At 46.1% G+C, this 16,547-nt stretch overlaps 1 protein-coding gene across 1 annotated transcript in view; it reads right to left on the reverse strand.

The window, feature by feature from the left end:
• ITGB5 (integrin subunit beta 5) overlaps positions 1–16,547 on the reverse strand; it is a gene marked incomplete at its 5' end in the record, with an annotated part of 58,910 nt that overhangs the window by 36,348 nt on the left and 6,015 nt on the right. The window contains 3 exons of the mRNA XM_083865786.1: positions 3,045–3,213; positions 6,538–6,787; positions 11,185–11,389. Of these exons, the coding sequence (XP_083721912.1) occupies positions 3,045–3,213; positions 6,538–6,787; positions 11,185–11,389 (624 nt within the window). The remainder of the gene's footprint in view (positions 1–3,044; positions 3,214–6,537; positions 6,788–11,184; positions 11,390–16,547) is intronic.

Here is a 16,547-nt window from a genome sequence, read left to right on the forward strand (position 1 = left end):
AAAAACAGCTTCTGACTCCATACAGCCAATAGTGACTGGCAAAACTGCCACAGCTGCCTCAGCACAGCTCTCCAAATACTATTGAAAAAGCCGCAAAGCCTGCATTTCCATGCCTGAATAAATACCTACATTTATACTTTGGACACTGAATAAAAGCCATTCAAATGCCAAGACTCAATTGCCAGGAGACTCCCCTGGCTTCATCAATTTGTCTAAAACCTCACCAGTTTCTCAGGTGCAGACCTTCTTGGAAGCAAGAAACAGATACAGGTGCAAGGCAAGTATGCCTTGGGGATCAAAAGCCAAAACCTCCTTTATTTGGTATTGCTCTGAAGAGCACCTCAATGTCTCCCAGATGCCTTGGCCATCTCCACATACCAGTGTCGAACTAGCACCAATCAAAACCCTTCCAAAAGATGCTTTATTTTTCCAAACTAGCATTATCTCCTCACTGCATCTTAGCATATAAGATCTGAAACTTACACATACCACCAAGCCATATGAAGCTTGCACTTAGAGAGTAGCAAGAAATCAAAGTACTGCAAATGGAAAATGTAATTACGGAAGGCTGGTTAATATTCCTGGCATACTGTTATAGCATCAGAATAAAGGCTTATTGTCTCTGGCTCTTTCATTGCCTCGAGAATAACATTTACCATATCTTCATCTTTCAGAAAGGAGCCAAACCCTAGGCCTGCTCCTTAGTCTCTATTAGCTGTACAAACTTTCCCCATTCCTTGGGTGGAAAACCAGGCCAAAAAATGACTCGAGAGCTTACAGAGCCCTTAGGCAGCTCATGCAGAAGAAATGCTTGCTATGCATTACAGGGTAAAAACATCTAGTCAACACAGGAGGTATTGTTTCTGACACCTCAGAAGGGGAGGAGAAGACCTTGTTTAGACACCATGGCCTGGAGACAGTGAGGCTATGCTATGCCATGACCAGCTCTCCCCTTAAAGCTGAGCAAAGTTCTTCATGGGCAACACGCTGCATTTCCCCAAGGCAGGGCACTCTCTAAGGTGATAACTGCCCTGGAAAAAGCTGGAGCACGCCAGTGAGATGCAATGGGGTGCCACAGTGATGAGGAAACCCACCCCAGAAGTCACCAAGATACCCATATGTGGCTCTTCATGCATGGGGGGCAGGGGGTTGGAATAGTTCCTGAGTTAACAGGAACAGTTCTCAGGTTTTCATCCCCATGATACTCCATTAGTCACTACAGGCTGAAAATCTGCATGCCAAGACCATCCTCATCAGCAAAGCTGCACTTCACTGCCATCCCAGATGTCTGCAACCCTCACCCATCCCAGTGGTGTTGAGCCTCACCACAGCCCACAGCCGCTGACCAGTCTGGGCCATCGCTTAGGGACCACAAGGGAAATTAAGCAATAAGTTCCCATTTTGACTATGGGACACCAAGCATCCTAATGTCCATCAGCTGCCCTGAAATTTTGCTTTTTTTAACTTTGGACAGACAGACTCTTTGCTGCTCATGACTGTGATGAGAGGCAGCTTCTCTGTCCAGAGCAAGGGACTGCCAATGCAGCACAAGTCACAGCACAGCCAGTTCTCCTGCCTTGCACACCAGTCCCGTGGACTTCCTTTCCCACACCCAAGCTCCCGTAATTAATTAACTGCTGTGCCTGCAGAAATTCACTGTCATCACCTGCCACATCATGCCAACAGTGCACATGCTGACCTTTGCTAACTCTTCCTAGATGATGCTCATTCCTGAATTTAGGTGGTACCAGCATTTAAATTAATCTTCTACATTTAGAAGGGCTGTGCATTCAAGAAGGACAAGTAAAGATTTTTTCCTTACCAACAGTCTGAGACTGGCACAAATATAGAGGAAATACCTTGCAGGTCTCCTGCCTTCCACCAACACTTCAGAAATGGGCCCTTGTGATACACACTGAAGTACTGCTGCACCACAGGGAAATATTTGCCTGTTTTTGCAATAACATCATGGAAGGGAGTGCAATAACCCACATAATGAATGGCACAACTGAGTCACCATCCTGAGCCATCCCTGCTCTAACCATGGAAGCCACTTCTCCAAAACTGAGAAGCACCTTTATATCCAGGCAATTATTGGGAGCAGCACTGCAGCTATGCCAACAACAATATCCATGGGAAGATGCCCCAGTGGGGCAGGTTCAGTCCTGCCAAGATCATGAAGCACAGTGAAGCCAACCCAGGCTAGGAAAGATCTGGTTGTCCACATGTCTGCATCCCATTGCTGCCACAGACCATCCCTATCTCCCAGCTCTCATAATTCAGACCCAGAAGAAAACATGCCCAACCAAAAGGACTACACAAGGCTGAAGCAAACACAAACCAAATTGCAGCAATAGGGAAAATAGAAAATGGAGCCATTCCTGGTGAGCAGGGAAGCTCAGACTCATGTCAGAGTAGAGCAAACACTTTAATTCATGACAAAGGGATATGAAGCAACCCAACTACTTGTTCCAGAAAGATCTTCAAGCATCTCCAAAAACTCTAAGGACATGGCAATAATGGCACCAAGCTAATGAACTCTGCTCCAGTTCTGCTGATAAAGAGGGAGAAAAGGCTATCAGCACCCAGAGGGGAGATCAACCCCCCACACACGAAGAGAGAAAGTATGAGCAGTAGAAACCAGCTGCAACCCTCAACATGGGTCAACTGCTGCAAGATATGTTTGACACACCCTTGAAAAACACACTGAGCTGACGTGCAGTGCTGCTGCACACAAGTGTATGTGAATCTTAAAGGATTCTCTCCTGGGTGCTCAGCACCAAAGGTCTAACTGTGTAATGAAATCTCAGTCCTAAATTTGCATTTGCAAAAGCTCCGTTTTATTCCCTTAAACTAGAAAAAGAATTAACCTCTTTTCCTTTGCCTGTTTAGCTACAAAAACACGTAAAAACGAAAACCTCTACTTTTAAAAGCATTTTTCAGTTTCTCCAAGAAAAAAATTATCAGTTACATCCAAGAAATGGCAAACTGAAGCTTGCTCAACAACAGAGCAGAATAAACCTCCAGAAATCAGATAAACTCACCTTGCACACAGCAGCCTGTAAAATGGCATCAAAACCGCCCTCTGGAGCATCTCTGTTCCGGGAAACCTTCTGTTTCTGGACTTCTTCATTGAAACGGTCAACTTTATCCGTCAGGGACAGGAGGTGGCGGAAGCCAAAGGATGGGACACAGCTGGGGAACAGCTTATAACTGTGGGAACAGCAGAGGAGTGGTCAGCTCAGTGGAAGGAACCACACCCACAGCCAAGAACTGTAGAAGCTCCCAGCTCTACCAGGTTGGTCTGCAAAATTCTGTTCAGAGGGTTGGAATACTTTCACAATGTTTCATATTTTGGACACTTCAATTTCTGGCTGTTTTTCTACAAAACTATACAGTAAAGGCCATATCATTTTGTTTCCCCTCAGGGACTTTTAGAAGCTGAAGTTTCCAGAGATCCCACTAGGACTTGAACATCTCTCTCCATGTACAGTGTGAGTGGAGACAGTGAGCACCAGCCCACCCTGGGCCATGCAGATCTGCAGTTTCAGCACTCATCAAGTGGCTTTCACACTAGGAATCTGCAGTCAAGGATGCAACACAGTGATGGAGAGGCTGTGTTCTGGCAGATCAACCCTCCCCAGGAGCCCAGGAGGGCCATGGGAGCTGTGTCCCATGCCTGCAGAGCCAGTGGGTTGGTGTCAAAAGACAGGAGCATCACTTTCCTCTCTTCTGCAGAATGGATTTTCACTGTGTCATCCAGTTTTCTTGCCAGTACAAGCCACCCTACACCTACTGCACATCACAAGGCACCTGGCAATTGCCCAGTATGAGACAGAATAATAACCAACATCAGCTCAAGCTTCCTCCCACTCTCCCTGGGAGCTGGTGAGCAAACACCATCTCTGCTTCCCAGGGTGCCACCGGAGCAGAAAGTTAGGATGGGCACCCTAAGGCAGAGAAATGATTTGGCAGGCTACCAGGAAAACCATGCAAAACCATGAGAAGGCAGTTTTGGTGCTCATCTGAAGAGCTCAGCAAAGAAGCTCCTGTGGCATGGGAAATCAGTGAGTGTGTGCAGGAGAGAGGGATGGGAAGGGTTAAGAAGAAATGTATTTAAAAAGGAGTTGGCCTGGCACTAATTCACTCTTATCTTAAGCATATAACTCAGAGTACAATTAAAAGCCTCTACTGACATATGACCCACCAAGGGTAAGTTGCAAGAGGCTTCTTACACAAAGGAGTATTTAAAATTTACCATCACTGAGAACTCAAATCCCTCACAAGCGACTCCAGAGCAGGGATTTCCATCCACACAGCCACACACACCTAACTATGGGGCAGATCTCATTGCCCTGGGCTTGGCTGGCAATTAGAGCCATCGCTTTTAATCCATGATCCATGTCCAGACTTGCATCATGCTCACACCCACGGCAAGGCAAGGAGTTTGCCATGCCTGAAACCTCTGCACTGCAGGGTCTCAGCAAGCTGCCCTTAGCCCATCAGGATGCTGAGTCAGGAGCAGAGGTGATGAAGGAGACAAGGGAAACAGGACTGCACCCCACCCAGACCTGCAAGGCAGTCACCACCATAAGGAAGAGGAGGGAGAACCTGGACCAGGAGCAAAAAGCACCCATTGCAGCTTGTGTTTACTTGCAGCTTTTCTTAGATCCTGAACAGTTTGTTTTGACACCAGAAATAGCTACAAACAAAACCACACCTGACAACCCACCTCACTGCACCAGTGACACATGGCAGCAGCCAGAGCCCCCACACAGAGCAGGCTGGGGAAGGAGATTTCATCAGAGAGCGGGGAGCCAGCACCCCTGGTTTGGATGAAGAGGAGACACAGGGCAACTGGAAGGGACCACCTACCAGATGAGATGCTGTGGACAATCCTTCATAAATGTTTTCCCAAGACCAGGCTGGCTTAAAGCAACCCACAGAAAGAAAAGCAACCAGCTGGGTAAAGCCAAAGGAATACGCAGACTGCCAGATCATGGTGGGAAAAGCTGAAATGACAGCTGTGGATATTCTTGATAAAAGATCATTGGAAGTTTCAGGTATGCCTTACTGCTGAGTTGTCCAGTTCCATCCTCTCCTCCCTTTGCACCCATCTCCTGCATGTTTTACTTGGCAAAAGCCAAGTCACTCCAATTAAATCACACACCAGCCAAACAAAGTCTCCAAGACTTCTCCAGCTGGAGCCTGTCCCCAGCCTGAGGGCAGGTGTCAGAGACTAAGGATTACAGAGATGACAGAGGATCCTTCAGAGGCTATGCCAGATTTCTGGGAGAATCACTATGAAGAGTGCAATGCTATTGAGGCAGAGACACCTTCCTGGCTCAGTGTGGTCACTTTTGCCTCACGATTAAAGCAAGAGTTTTCATTGTTAAAATTCATCTGACTTTCCACTCTGGACAGAACTCGTGAAAAGAGAATACAGATAATTTTTGTCTGGTCAACAAGCAATGTGCAGTGAGATGCCAATGCTTGGTCACTGCCAAAAGCTGGCCTAGAAACTCACAGCTGATGCAAGCTGTCCTTATCTGCCTCTCAGAGCATGCACAGAGCTTGGCATCCATGCATGAGGTGATCTTACAGTGTAAGTATCCACAAATGGCTCAAATGAAAGGGTTCTCCTCACTGCCCTTACATGACTAGGAAGCATCCACTGATGGATGAGGTGAATACAAAGGTGTCAGTGGTGACACTCTCCCAGGAGAGCATTGATGCTGTATTCATCCTTCAGTTCCAACACCCAAACCCATCTGAGCCTGGACACCCTTCCCTACACCCAATTTCACTATGGCATAATCCTCAATTCAATGGACTTGATCCTGACTCTGGTGGTTAAAAGGCAAACAAAAAGACCCTTGCAAAGACAGAAGCAAAAAAAAAAAAAAAAAAAAGGAAATAAAGGGATGAAGGCAAAGTAAGCCACATCATTTGTGTCTTTTGTAACTGCCAGTTTGCCTTCCTTCCACAGCAATAAAGATGAAAAAACCTGCCTGCCACCTTAAAAACACTCAACAAAAACTCATTAATCAGCACTAAAGACCGTCACAAAACGCAGTTCCTCCAAATACTTTTGTTCAGGAGGATTTACATTGCCTTGGTCTCCTTATCTGTAAAATGCAGACTAAAAAGTTTAATTGATTTACTCAATGCCAAACTATGACTCAGAGCTAGGACAGAAATCAGGAATTTCTGGGTCTGGCTCCTTTTCCTTAATGGCTGTAAAAAAGCCTGCTATGTCTGCATCCTTTTCAGGTACTTAAAAATAGCTTCAGGCTCCCTGGTACAACAATTTCCCATGTCTAGATGCAGAGATCTCCCAACAACCACAGCAAAATGAGAAGCTGTCCTATTTTGAATTGCTCAAGTATCACAGTGACAGCCATGGCTAATCATCATTCCCAAAAGCCGGGGCTGAAGTGTGGTTCATTATTTAAAGCAAAAAAGGCAGGTGAAGACTGCAGACAGGCTCTGTGCAAGCACAAGGCCTTGCCTCTTCAGGGTGCACCCACCACTTACCCAATGCAGGGATTGTTTTGGTATCTTGGTGCTGTGTAGGAGAAAGGAGAAATGTTTTTGTCCACGAAGGAGCCAAATCCCAGCCGGAAATTGCTGGTGAGCTTTCGCATCTCCTCAGCCAGCTTGGTCCCCAGGTTGCGGATGTTATCCAGGTCGTCGTTCATGGACAGGGAGAGATCCATCAGGTAGTAGAGGTCCACGGGATAATCCTCCACCTGCCGCACCTGAACTCGGAACGACGTCCGGTCACCTGCACACACACAAAGGCTGGGCACGGTGAAAAGGAAACTCACAGCACACAGAAAAACCCAGATCACACAGGGTTTTTTTGTTCCCCTGCAGAGCAGACAGATCACTTTTCCAAAGAAAAAGGTGAGGGCAATAAGTTTTCCAAATACAGCCCTTAGGAGACTAACAGGCAAACAGGGATTGACTTTGGGTCCTCTTAAGCCATGTAGTATACTGGCTGGCAAGAAAAAGACATGGAGTGCATGTCTCTACTTTAGCTCTTTGGAGGTATCAGAAAGGGTTTTTCCATCTCATCTGAGAGAACATCTAAGGGAAGGACACATGAAAAACACTGTTGCCCTGTGTGCAGTTCAGGATGTTTTCCTAGAAAACAGGAAAGAAAAGCTGAGTGAACCCTAAACAGATATTTCATGGACTACTGAAACAGGGACCCTGCCCACACTTAGTTGAGTATATTCTTAAAGCAAACCAGGAGCAGTCCAAGAAGTCCTGCACAAAAGAGAGAAGGAGGTAGAGCAGGAGAATGAAGAGGAAGGAAATAATAGCCAGCATGAGGTGAATGCAAAATGTCCTCTGAGCTGTGCAGGGAAGTCAATGTGAAGCAAACACAGAAGAAACACCTTTGAAAAGGAGCTTCCCCCAAAAAAGGAGCTGGAGAACTCAGGGCAAAAGGAAAGTGAAAAAGAAAGTTGTTAGGGTCACCCAAGGAATCACTGAGGCAGAGGTGAAACTTCCTGAAGTGAAGAACACAAGGGAAAGGAGCTGACAGGGCTGAGTCACAGGCTGTGCAGATGTGAAGAGAAGCAAAGGAAAGCCTGTCCCTGACTTTCTCCTTTGCCGCTCTGGTTTCACTAGAGATGCCCTCTGGAAGGGGTGCCAGGGAAGGCCACCACAGGTAACATCTACACCTCAAAAAAGCTGAAGTGGCTTCTAAATGAACTCAACTTCACACCAGATGGACCTTGGAGCCAGACAGCAGGTGGTAAAAGTTTGTCTTTCACTTTGCTAAGGGAGGGGCCTAAACAAAAACTGCAAACTCCAACCTCACAAGCCAGGCTGGTTTGGAGATCCCTTGTTCCCAGCTTCCACCTTAGCCCCTTTTCCAGTTCACTGGGATCTCAGTCCCAGGGAATTGCATCCTTTCAAAACCAATCTCCCAGTTCTGCCCTCTCCTAGCCCTCCATGGGCAAGGCTGAATTTGGGGCAGCAGCAGGTTCTGCAAAACATTTGTGGCTTACCCTCTTCTTCCCCAGAAATGGAACTCACATTTTTTAGTATTGTGAAAACATTTCCCTAACCACTTTATTGTTCTCCTCCTTGTGCACAGCAGCACAGCTGCTCCCACTTACTTCCAGCCCAACAGCAGCAGCAGCATCCCAAAACTGTCATTCTGGCAATGCACAGCACAAAGGGCTCTGCAGCCTGGCTGGCAGAGCCCTGCTTGGCACCTGAGGTCAGGCTGCACCAAGCTAGAGCTCCTCAAACAACACTCTGCTTCTCTTTCGGCATTTCCCTGCAATCTGCCTCAATGCCATCTGGAAAAGGCAGGGCTGCAGGAGGCACAAACATGCACATGAAGATAGCACCCAGCTGCAGGAAGCAAGAAGCTCATGTCATAAATATTCCTCCTTACTCTCCCCAGCTTCCTTGTCCAGCAGGAGCAGACTTTCCCAGAACAGGGCTAGGATGTGGAGCACAGCAGGTGCTCCAGGTGAGCCTCACATTGTACCTAGTATGCATTTTTTGGGGGAACAAAGAAGAACATAACTCATGTAGCACAAAACCTTTTAGCACTGATTGCAGGGTAAAAGACTGATTGCAAGCTTGACTTTAATTCAGTGCTGCAAAAATGTGTTTAAATCTGGGAAAATTCTTTTCCATGCCCATGTTTTTCATTCCTACATAATTTCCCCACTGGAAAAGGGGATGTGTCCTCTGTATTTTGCAACATTTTCATTTCAAAAACACTGTTCTTCCTGCCAGAAAGGGTATTTGGGATGCTGTGATCAAACGTGCTTCTCTTAATAGTTACGAATTTATTAGTCCCTGAGAAGCACCAAAACCAACAGGATCCTGTGGCTGGTTCTTCTTTCATTCCTAACTGCACAAACCAATTATGTCAGAGAAAATATCACTAATGTATGTAGATGTAAGTGCAAAAGAATTTATTATTCTCTCTGGACAGTATTACTCTCGCACTTCTAGGGATAATCCAGCCCCCTCCTTCCTCATGTACTGTTGCCACCAACCTCTCCTTAGGGTTTTTACTGAAAAGTTTTAAACTCAGAGCTTAATTCAGAAATTTTTCTTGGATACCATCATGCAGAGGCAGTGCAGAAACTGGAAAATTTGATTTTGGTCAATTTACGAACATAAACTTGACAATCATGCTTACGCAGCTTATTCCTGCTTGATGAGGCTTATGGCTTGATGGGAAACACAGCTTGCATCTATTCATCTTTTAAGTCCTTTTACACTATTTCTATTTCATTTAACTGGGACACACTGCTTTATAGCTGGACAAGATTAAAAAGCAGTATTATAAAAACTAAATGGTCAATCCAAAAGCTACCCTGTAAGGACACCAATTTAAGGCCTTTGGAGTTTAGCTGAGGACACAGATTTGGGGATGTGACTTCTGCCACAGGATGATGAGATCAAACTGCCTGGGTGGGAACAGCAAACAATTGACAATCCACTCCCTTCTGCTTCTGCTTAGCAGTCTAAGAATAAAAGATCACCATTGCCACAGACCTCCACATGAATTCATCTTTGAAACAGTACACCCCTCATGCCCAAAATTAAATCAACATTGTCTCCTTCTTGTCTTGGTTTCACAGGGTGAAACCTGTTCTCCCAAGCTGAAGGACTAACGGATAATTTAAACTGGGCCTGCTAATGCAAGGGTTTAGGAAGTCATCGGCCTGAAGGTGAAGTGCTGCCCAACATCAAAAAGAGAACAAAAATGGGAGTTACTATTACAAACATCTAGGTTGGTCCCTCCTGCAATGACTCTGATGCTCTGCCAGAGGAGCACATGGAGAGCAGTTCATGGGCTCAGAGTGGGCATTGCTGTGGGGTCCTCAGGGTGATTCCTGCAGCTCAGCCCAGACCTGGAGGGCACCTCCATCACAAAGAACTGAGGATGGCCATGAGTGTGGTCCCCACAAGGATGGACAGAAGCAGCACATCAGCCCTGTGCAGCCCAAGGTTTCCAAGAGCACAGATCCCACAGGAATCCCCACACCCCACCACTGACTGGAGCAGTAGACATGGAATGGGCAAAACTGTCAGGGATTGGGAAAGCAGAATTTGCTGAGCTACAGGTACTGCACGTGGAGGTGGAATGTGGAAGCTGAGCCAGCCCTTTCTGTCAGGAATTGCCTCAAGAAACAGCAGTAATAACAACTCCCTTTTGCTCCCTCTTTAGCACTTAGATTTGAAGTCTGAACAACGACAGCTGAGGAAGTTAACTGAAAAACATTACAACTTCTAACTTACACAACTAAAACAAAAACTCCTACAGCAACTGGTAGGCTCTGGGGGAGCACTGGTAGCATAAGCACCAGCTCAAGTCCCTGTTTTTCCTGGGCAAAACATCAATATTTCTCTTTTCTCTATGCTCGTGAGAGCTGTCACAAAACTGTAAGCCTTAGAAACCCACACCAATCACTTATAATGAATCAAGCTTTTATATTTGCTTATCTTTGCAATAAAGAGCTTTCTTTCCCTTCTTCAGAAATGTCAGCTGCCAAATTTTTGCAAGAATTCTAAACCCACATTAAAGCCTCCCCCCACCATGCAAAAACTTTTGATAACAAGCATGCTCGCATGGCTCAGATGAGCCATTCCCTTCTAATTTTTAATTAAAAGGAAGAGATTGAAGAAAAGTGATGGCTCAGGAGAATGAAAGAGGGACCTGGCTACAGTCCAAGGCCTGAGTCACAAGTTCAAATCTCTATCTTCTGCCTTGATCCCCTAGCTCTTTTGCATACTGACAGAAAACAGATATGTGGGTTTGTTTCCAATTTATAGAAGGAGCTGTCTCAGTTTAGAATCATGCCCTGTCAGCTTAGTGGAGGAACCAAAGTTATTTTAACTCCTTCCATGCACCAATTCCATTTTTAAGCTGAGCAGGTTCCTTTTAAACACATGGAGACGTTAAGACCATTATTGGTAGGAATTGTGGGTGGGTTTTGACTGACTTTGCCTCTCACAGATGACACGTGCCCCAGCCCCAAACCTGTTTGTGATGCACTCCCAAAGTTCAGAGGTATGCAGAGGGCCAGCAGTCCAGCTTTAGTGGGCTACAAGGCCATGAGCCACACCATGCTCTTGGCATGTCCTGGCCACCCTTTCTCCCTCCCCGCACACCCCACAGAGCCGCTGGGGACTCACCAGGACGCAGATTCAGAGCGACCTTCTGAGGTGTGATCTGTGTGACATCCAGGTGGGTCGTGCCAGAGCCTTTGCTGCTCAGGGGGATGTTCTGCACCACGCTGATGCTGCTGCTGGGGTTCTCGATGGCACCGGCACAGCCGTTGGCAATCAGGTTCTGCAGGAAGTCGCACCGGGACGTGATGGACTTTGTGCTGCCAAAATCCTGGGGGGTGAAAAGGGACAAAGAGGAAGTGGAGGGGAATACATCAATCTCACAGCAGGGGCTTTGTTTTGACTTGCTGGTGTCTAACAACTAGGTGATGACAAGAAGCTGGTGTCCTTTGTGATGACTCTACTTGGAAGGAGCCTGCACTGAGCCTTGAGCCTTTCAAAAGGATCAACCAAAAAAGGAAATTTTATGAGGATTTGAATTTGCTCGCAGAGCACTGAAACAAAAAACCTAACCCTGTGTTTTCAGTCCAGCCACAGCAGCAGCACCTGTTCCCAACCCTGGCCACAAGAGAGCAAGGCAAAGCACTTGGTTTGCTGCAGGAACAGCCCATTGCCATCCATCCCTATTATTGTATGCACATGTATTACCTCAAAGGAGCTGTGCAAAAGACTGAAGAAAGGACAAGGAACTGGCACTGAGGGAAGCAGGACAAACCCATCAATCCAGAGAGGGCCCAGTAAAGATGTGAAGCTGAAGACAGGCTGGGTGGCTCCCTCTTCCCTGGGTGAGATGCTGCACATCCCTACACAGTGTGTGGAGAATAAGGGAGGTGGGAGAAACTTCACGAGAGCTGGTGAAAATGCACTCTGTGCCCACCACAGGCAGTCAGGCACAGACAGCAAGGTGCAGGCAGTGGTCCACTCCCAAAGGATGACCAGGAGTCTCCCAACACCCATCCCAGAGCTCCAGCCCTTGCTGCAAGGCCCATGTGTGGTGCACAAAGCAGCCTTGTGCAGGGCGGCACTCAGGAATAGCCGGGAACACAATGCACCCTTTTGCAAAGAGCTTGTTTGTTAGAATGCCTTTTTTTTTCCCAAAAAAGTGCCAAAGGGAACAAGTCACATGCCCAAAACTTACTGGATTTTCAACAGTTGATTCCTACTTATTTCTGCACTACAACAATAGAGACACCCCTCTTCAGCTCCAGGGCTGAGGGACTAATATGACATGAAATAATGCAGAGAAGATGCTTGCAGCCATTCCAGCCCCTCCTTCAGCTGTTCAGCCAAAAGCAGTGTGGGGCTGAATAAACCTCACTTATTGCTGAAACTCCAGCATGGCAGAGGACAGGAGAGACATAAGGAGGGAGAGGCTCCTGACAGATCCTTATGGAGTGATCTCCAGGGGTCCCTCAAGGACAAGCTTGGATACAGGGCCCTGGGACAAAGACAGAGGCTTCCAGCTGCATTTTTCTCACTACAAGGTCCCAATGCTATTTGAAAAATGAGAGATTTTCATTCCAGCATCCAGCAGCAGGGTCCAGCCAAGAAACCGACGACGGCACATCAGATGGATACGAACACAAATTTCTTGGAACGCGTCGTGTAAACAGATGAACTTCCAAAAAAGGAGGACTGGGACTATTTAAATCATCTCCAGCCTGACAAAATAAAAATCAGAATCCCTCACAAAACTGAAAACAACGCCCAGCCTTTCAGAGCCGCACATTTCAGGCAGCCTTGGAGAAAAGTTTCTCTTGGATGTGGTTTTATCTGAAATCAGCAAAAAGCTGGTGGGGTCCAGGTGTGCTCCTGGGCCTATCCACCCAGCAGCAGGGCATCCAGGGGGAGATGCTCTCCTACTCTCCCAGTACCCAGACCTCAGTTCCCGTTGAACAACTCTGCCAGCTCATTTCTGCTGTCACCTATTAGAAAGGATTGCAAAAAGCAATACAAACAGCCCAGGAGTGCAGCTGGGAACTTTTAGTTACTCTCAAGTAATTAACATTGGAGAGAAGCATCCAAATAGGACAATATTTAGGGCTGCTTACATAACTGCAGCTTCTATCAGGTGTTTCCAAGCCTTCCCAGGGTCTGCTACAAAGACTCCAAAGGAAGTCCAGGAGGTCAGGGGAAAGCCCCTACACAACTCTTAGGTCAGCAGTGCCTTTGTGCTCCTCCAGTCCCCAGGTCCCCCCTTGCTTGATCCAGTGATTTTCTCTAAACTTTCTTCTAAAATGGGTCCAGAGGACTTGCCAAAGGGCAGCAATTGCTAACCTGCAGTTCCAATCAAATCCAGCTATTTTCTTATTCTGTGAAAAACCATATTACCTGAGGTGGAAGAAAATACCCACACCCAGGGGTGCAAATGCCCGAGGGGAGGGTGGTGCAGCTCAGCACCCAGAGGTGCAGGATTGACCCCTATTTTGTCTTGATTTCTAACCCAGGCAGAGTAACACTGAGCAGGAGGGTGACAGGTGGCCTTGGGAAAGTCCCAGCAATCACCACTGCACCCTGCAAACAAACACCCAAGCTGCACTCATAGGTCAAAACCCAAAGCCTAAACTGGGGCTACCAGGTACCATCCAACTCTAGTGCAAGGTTTTCTGTGACAGAGAAAATCAAGGCTCATGGAGGTTCAGCAAAGAAAAAAAGGATGAGCAGACCTGGGGAACAAAGGGCATTGCACAGACCAAGGCAGCCCATGAGAAACCACACCAAAAGGCAGCCCCACAGCAGCTCAGACACACCAAGCACAGAACACCCTGGGGCTAGTTAAGCAATTCAGGATGCCCACACATCTGCCAATAGTCTGCCTGAAGGCTGCTTGGGCAAGAAATACAGCAGATGCCCCTCTCAAGGGGGAACCACCCCAAACTTTGCCTCCTGCCACAGAGGAGCACAGATCTCCCAGCCCTGTCAGTAACTCTGGCTGCTCCAGCCCCCGGGCAGTCGTGGTCCGGCTTGGGGCTAATGAGCTCACAAAGGGGAATACACACAAGCCGGCAGAATGAATGGAGACAACAGCGTGAAAATTACATGCTCATCAGTTTGACAGTTTTAAGACGAATCGCTTGGTTCATGCTATAAAAATGGAGAACAGCACTCAGTGTATCTAATATCTAGTTCCTGACTAGGCATGTCACTACCATTCAGCCCATCCTGTTTCTCTTCTGCTGAAGGTCTCAATCATGTTTTGCTTTAATCAATCCAGTTCTGCATTAATTCAGTCTGAAACATGCCTGTTTTCTCCATTAAAAAAAAAAAAAACAACCCACACCCAACCAACCAAACAAAAAACAATATCCAAAAAACAAAAAAAGAGAAAAAAACCCACAAAAAACAAACAAAAAAAAACCCCCCAAAAAAAAACACAAAAAAAAAAAAAAACCCAAACACCACCACCTTTACATGTTTCCTTTAGAACACCCTTGATTTTCTTTCCTCATTCTCTAGGCATACACTTCTGAGATGGGAGAGGATGGGGTAAAAGCACCTGCTGGAAAACAGAGGGTGCCACTGGGGAAATTTCAGTTCACTTACTCCAAAAGGACACTTCAGTTTAATTAATGTGTGTCTGTGGTTTCCATATGCACACATAAATGCATCCATATAGATGATGGACAGATGAACACAGTTCATCCACCTAAACAAACACATCTAACAAACAAGAGGAGCCTCTGCACACTGGTACACTGCTCCCAAAGCAGCAAAAAAGAAAACATAATGGTGAAAATCCCCCATTCTGGTACTCACAAATGCTCTTTTGAAGAGCTTTGCCCCCTGCAATCACCTCAGGAAGGTTTATCACAGTCACAACTCCCACCAATCTATCACACCTGCTCTGGCAGCTCAGAGGACAGTACTGAAGCCACTTCCAGAGCTCCCCATTCTCCCCAGCAAACACAACAAGTCCTGCTCAGCCTGGGCAATCAGGTGCCACTGCAAAAAATCCAACAAGCATCCTCCAGTCCCACACATGGAAACCAGGCTGCCACAGAGATACAGCAACCCCACAGGCCAGTGTGCAGTTTCCAGTCAGAATATTTTACCAGCACCACATCAGCAATTTCTCATTTCCAGCTTCTCCAAGACCTTGCAGATTCCTCAGTTCCAGCGTGGATGGAAAGGCTGCAGCAGCCTCCATCACCCCAAGAGTCTTTCTCCCTCAGAGAGCCCTATTTCAAGGCATGATCAGGTGATGGTTAAGGCCACATATTCACACCCCCTCTTCTAAGTGCCACTGAAATTACCACTTTTGAGGCCTGCCTTTCAAGGTATTCTTCCATGAGCCAACAGAATCGATGTCTGCTCCCAAATTTCCAAGAGCCCAAAGACTTGTGGTTAGCTCAGCAGCCCCCGGAGGCTCTAGGGCAGCTGCACACCAGAAGCTGCTATCATCAGCTCATCCATCATCATCCCTTTGGATGTGAACAGAGATGCTGAACACAAGCAGAAGTGAAAAGAAGTCCAACCAAGCCAGGGAATGTGATGCACTCTGTACCAACAGGTTAGGAGGTTGCAGTCATAAAATAAGAGCACCTTGACTGCTCTGCTGTAAGATCTATCTGTACACATCCCCCTTACCCTCACAATTCAAGGCAATGAAAATTCAAGGGACCTTATCCCTCCTGGGAAACTACTGGGATAGGGCTCCCAAAGAAACTGGTATGATGGTACCACCAAGTGAAATTATTCCCCAAATATTTCCCCAAATGAAATATAAGAAGGTATATGTATACTGGAAGATAAATTATATATACAACTACACAATGCAATTATATATATAATTATACAATGTATATATATAAATATATATAAACCATATAACAGACATTTCTAAACATACCATATACATTATATACAGAATTATAGTACATGTACTGATAGACTTCTAGTATATATATTTCCTGACAAAATTATTAATTGTTGCTCACAAAGCCAATAAAAGCTGGCCCAATTTGCTCCCAAACCTGTGGTAAAGTAAATGCAAAAGGAGCACAAAGTACACACAAATCAGCTGACTGAGGTTCTGCCACAACACAGCTGCCATCTGTGGAACCCATTCCAATATCTTACTCCTGATATTTAAAGAGCAGCAGAGCTATAAAATTTGACTGGCATATCTGCACCCAGGAAACATAGATAGCAAATGGCAGCATATGGAAGAAGCTAAGGAAAACACATTAAGAGCTATTTAATACATTTAATAAGCCTGAATAGGCTGCAGAAGAGGGAGGGGGAATCAGGTGGTGAAATGACTATGAAAAGAAGGTGGATATTATAGTTTGTAATATTACTTTAAAATTTTCTGAAGTTGAAAAACTCCAGGTATCTTTTGGAATCCCATTACCTCACATGATGATCTCAGCTAAAGTGAAATAATTAGTTTCAAACAGTACATTCTAAAAAAAAATACAAAAAATACA

Source organism: Zosterops lateralis (assembly GCF_965231275.1).
Source record: "Zosterops lateralis genome assembly, chromosome: 7".
Taxonomy (NCBI): domain Eukaryota; kingdom Metazoa; phylum Chordata; class Aves; order Passeriformes; family Zosteropidae; genus Zosterops; species Zosterops lateralis.